The 2,865-nt window shown below is 37.3% G+C and overlaps 1 protein-coding gene across 1 annotated transcript; it reads right to left on the bottom strand.

The window, feature by feature from the left end:
* Positions 1–1,091: 1,091 nt before the first annotated feature.
* On the bottom strand, positions 1,092–2,029 carry LOC148845587 (tryptamine hydroxycinnamoyltransferase 1-like). Its single transcript, XM_088952964.1, has one exon. The coding sequence runs from the start codon at positions 1,978–1,980 to the stop codon at positions 1,372–1,374; it is 609 nt and encodes a 202-aa protein (XP_088809090.1). The 5' UTR covers positions 1,981–2,029; the 3' UTR covers positions 1,092–1,371.
* Positions 2,030–2,865: the final 836 nt, after the last annotated feature.

Genomic DNA, 2,865 nt, shown 5'->3' with positions numbered 1-2,865 from the left:
AGCACTTACTGTAATTTTCATGTTTAAGTTCCCATAAAAAAGACATGGTCTAACTCTTCAATCACTGATGACAGGAACATGTACAACCTCAAGCTACACTATTGTATTTCGGATCTGTGGAGATCCAGAATCATCAAGTTGAAATACTTTTTAGTTTACAGGGACAGGAGCAGCCGAGCAGTCAAGAGCTACACTTTTCCCAACCATGAATTGGGATTTTACAATATTTTCAAGTATATAAGTTTCTACAGGAAATCATCTTGATTACTGTTTTTTTTAGCCTACTTTTTTTGTTTGGACTGAGAAAGAAACAAAACATTGAAAGCAGGTGATGGAGATATCCATTTGAGTTTATAATATGATTTTTTATGTGATAAAAAAAGTGAAAAAAGAAAAATTCTTTGGATGTATTAGTTGGTTGTTAGTGGGTTGCTTGCTGGCCATGGCCTTAGTTTGTATTTGTATTTGGTACTTCTTATGTCTTTAGTGCAACCAAATATGCACTAATTTGAATGCATGTAAGTGCAAATAATTATGGATGAATTGGACTTGATCCAAGCAAGAAGGGCAATAGGCTTTATAAAGCCCTTGCTTGAAAAGCACTCATTTTTATGTTGCACAGTTATATCCCCAACTCGCAAGGGAATTTGATGTAAAAAATGACACCTAATTCTATTAGAGAAAGAAGACTAAAATTGGTAGGGGAGTGGACCAAGTTAGAATAGAAGTTATCAAAAAAAATAGAAAGTCAAACTGTATTAGAGAAAGAATACTGAAATTTGTATATTTCAAAAAACCTTCTAATCTAAGTAAAAAATGACACCTAATTCTAATTGTAATTGGTTGCCTATTTGGTGTAAAAGACCATAAAATATAAGGATCCTTTAATTCTTTTTTTTTTTAACTTTTCCAAAAAAATTCATTGTCTATTTGTCTTACAATACTTGCATTAATCATAATTATCGTATATATTGATTATGAAATTTATTCTTTTAGACATAAAACATAACACAGATTACAAAATAACCAAGAAATGTTTATATACATTATTAATTACATAATCAGCTCGAAACAAGAAGAACGGGTTCCGACCAAATTATTAATCCAGACAAAACCACAAAACTAGAAACAATATAATCGATTTGGTCAGTTTGATTGTTATTCTTCTTGTACAAATATTTAATACAATGAAAGTGTTAACAAAAAAAAAAAATCATGAAAGAACCCAATACAATTCTAATCTTCTTACAGAACCCAAAGAAATTAACTATGACTTGCGTCAAAAAGAACAGCACGACAATAAGTAAAGAACGAGAAAGCTAAAGCTTGAGAAATCTCAGATGTCAGCTTAAGCTTCCCTATGCAGCTTTTCTAGTCAAGAGAGTAGCAAATCTGTTTGAAGAGCTCGACGTGTTCATGCAAGAGAGCAAGGAATACATCCACAGCGCCTTTCTCCTTGCAGGAAGGCACAAAAATCAGTAACCCTTCAACAGGCAAATCTGGAGGAAGAAAAGTACAGGGCCATCCGCCACCAAAGTCAAGATCGTGGAAATGAAAGCTTAACCAGCTATCCACCTCCAAGTTGGGACACAACGAGTCTCCAATCTCTGGTGCTGTGGCCACCAATTCTTCTTCTTTTCCTTTTGATAACTCTCCGAAGTCGATAAATGATCGGAAATACTCATTGTCAACTTTAGCCACGGCCTCATGGATTGCCTTAGCGATGTGGGCATGGCTCTCCCTCAACAACTCCTTGGCCGTCAACCTTGGGTACGCCCAGAGCACCAAGTTGCCGAAGTACTCCATCGGCACCTGTGGCTTCATCCGAGCTCGGCCATTCACCGCCACCCTCACCTGGGTGTACTCGTCCGGTGCAAGTCCACGTGCTTGTGTGATCTTCTTCCACATATGTGACAGAAGGCACTCGAATGTGCTAAAGCGTTGGTTCCCTTGGCAGACCTGAGCCTTGAGCTTGGTCATGAAGTCAGCCGAGAGATGGACAACCAAGTTTGCGATGGAGGAGGCATTACTGTTGTTCTCTAATAAATTAACTAAGGCTAGCTAGCTAGTTCGAGGTGAGTCTCTGAAACAACTGATTTGATTATTTATATAGAGAAACAATGAAGCCATGGTCAAGCCACCATGTTGGAAGGTGAAGGCCGGAAATATAGTTGATGGATCCTGGTTTCCTGATTTCATCGGTAGTCAAGCCACCTGGCAGGGCGGGGTTGGTGAAGGTCAAGACACCCAGCCCCATGAGCCTGTACTCGTCGTCTCCTAAATCCTAATATTACTACTACTATACGTAATAGTCTTGATGTAAGCCGTGCTCATCAATCTGATTATGCTCTATTGTTCGTCAGACACATTCTTCTGATTGAGGCTTATTTATTTATTGGCCTGATCAATGGTCAGGATTAATGGGTCTGGTCCGACAAGATGGGCTGATATAAAGTATCGGGAAGGAGGCTACCGTCAACATTCTAAACCGAATTAGGACTGCTGGGGATAATATATTACACGTTGAGTTGATGCAAGACTGGTCTTCAACTCTCCACATTCAATCTTTACATTTTGGTCAAAATTTACAACCATGCTAAATCATCAGTTTTTGAAAGCCCGACTCGAAAACGGAATTGTTGTGGCCATCCCTTTTAGGATAAGCGGTTAAATCGTTCAGCTCAAATGGTTTGACGTGTGATGTCATAAATATAATAATACAAATATAAATATTAATAATTATATTATAAAATTAATTTTCCCTACCTCAGTTTAGAAAGTACAAATACAAACTGTATATTCGTATAGTACTAAACTGTATATTATATTCGTATAGCACTAAACTGTATATTATATTTATATTTC

Source organism: Nelumbo lutea, chromosome 7 (assembly GCF_056320005.1).
Source record: "Nelumbo lutea isolate HS-2025 chromosome 7, American lotus-T2T, whole genome shotgun sequence".
Lineage (NCBI taxonomy): Eukaryota > Viridiplantae > Streptophyta > Magnoliopsida > Proteales > Nelumbonaceae > Nelumbo > Nelumbo lutea.
This window is presented reverse-complemented; position numbering and strand designations above follow the sequence as displayed.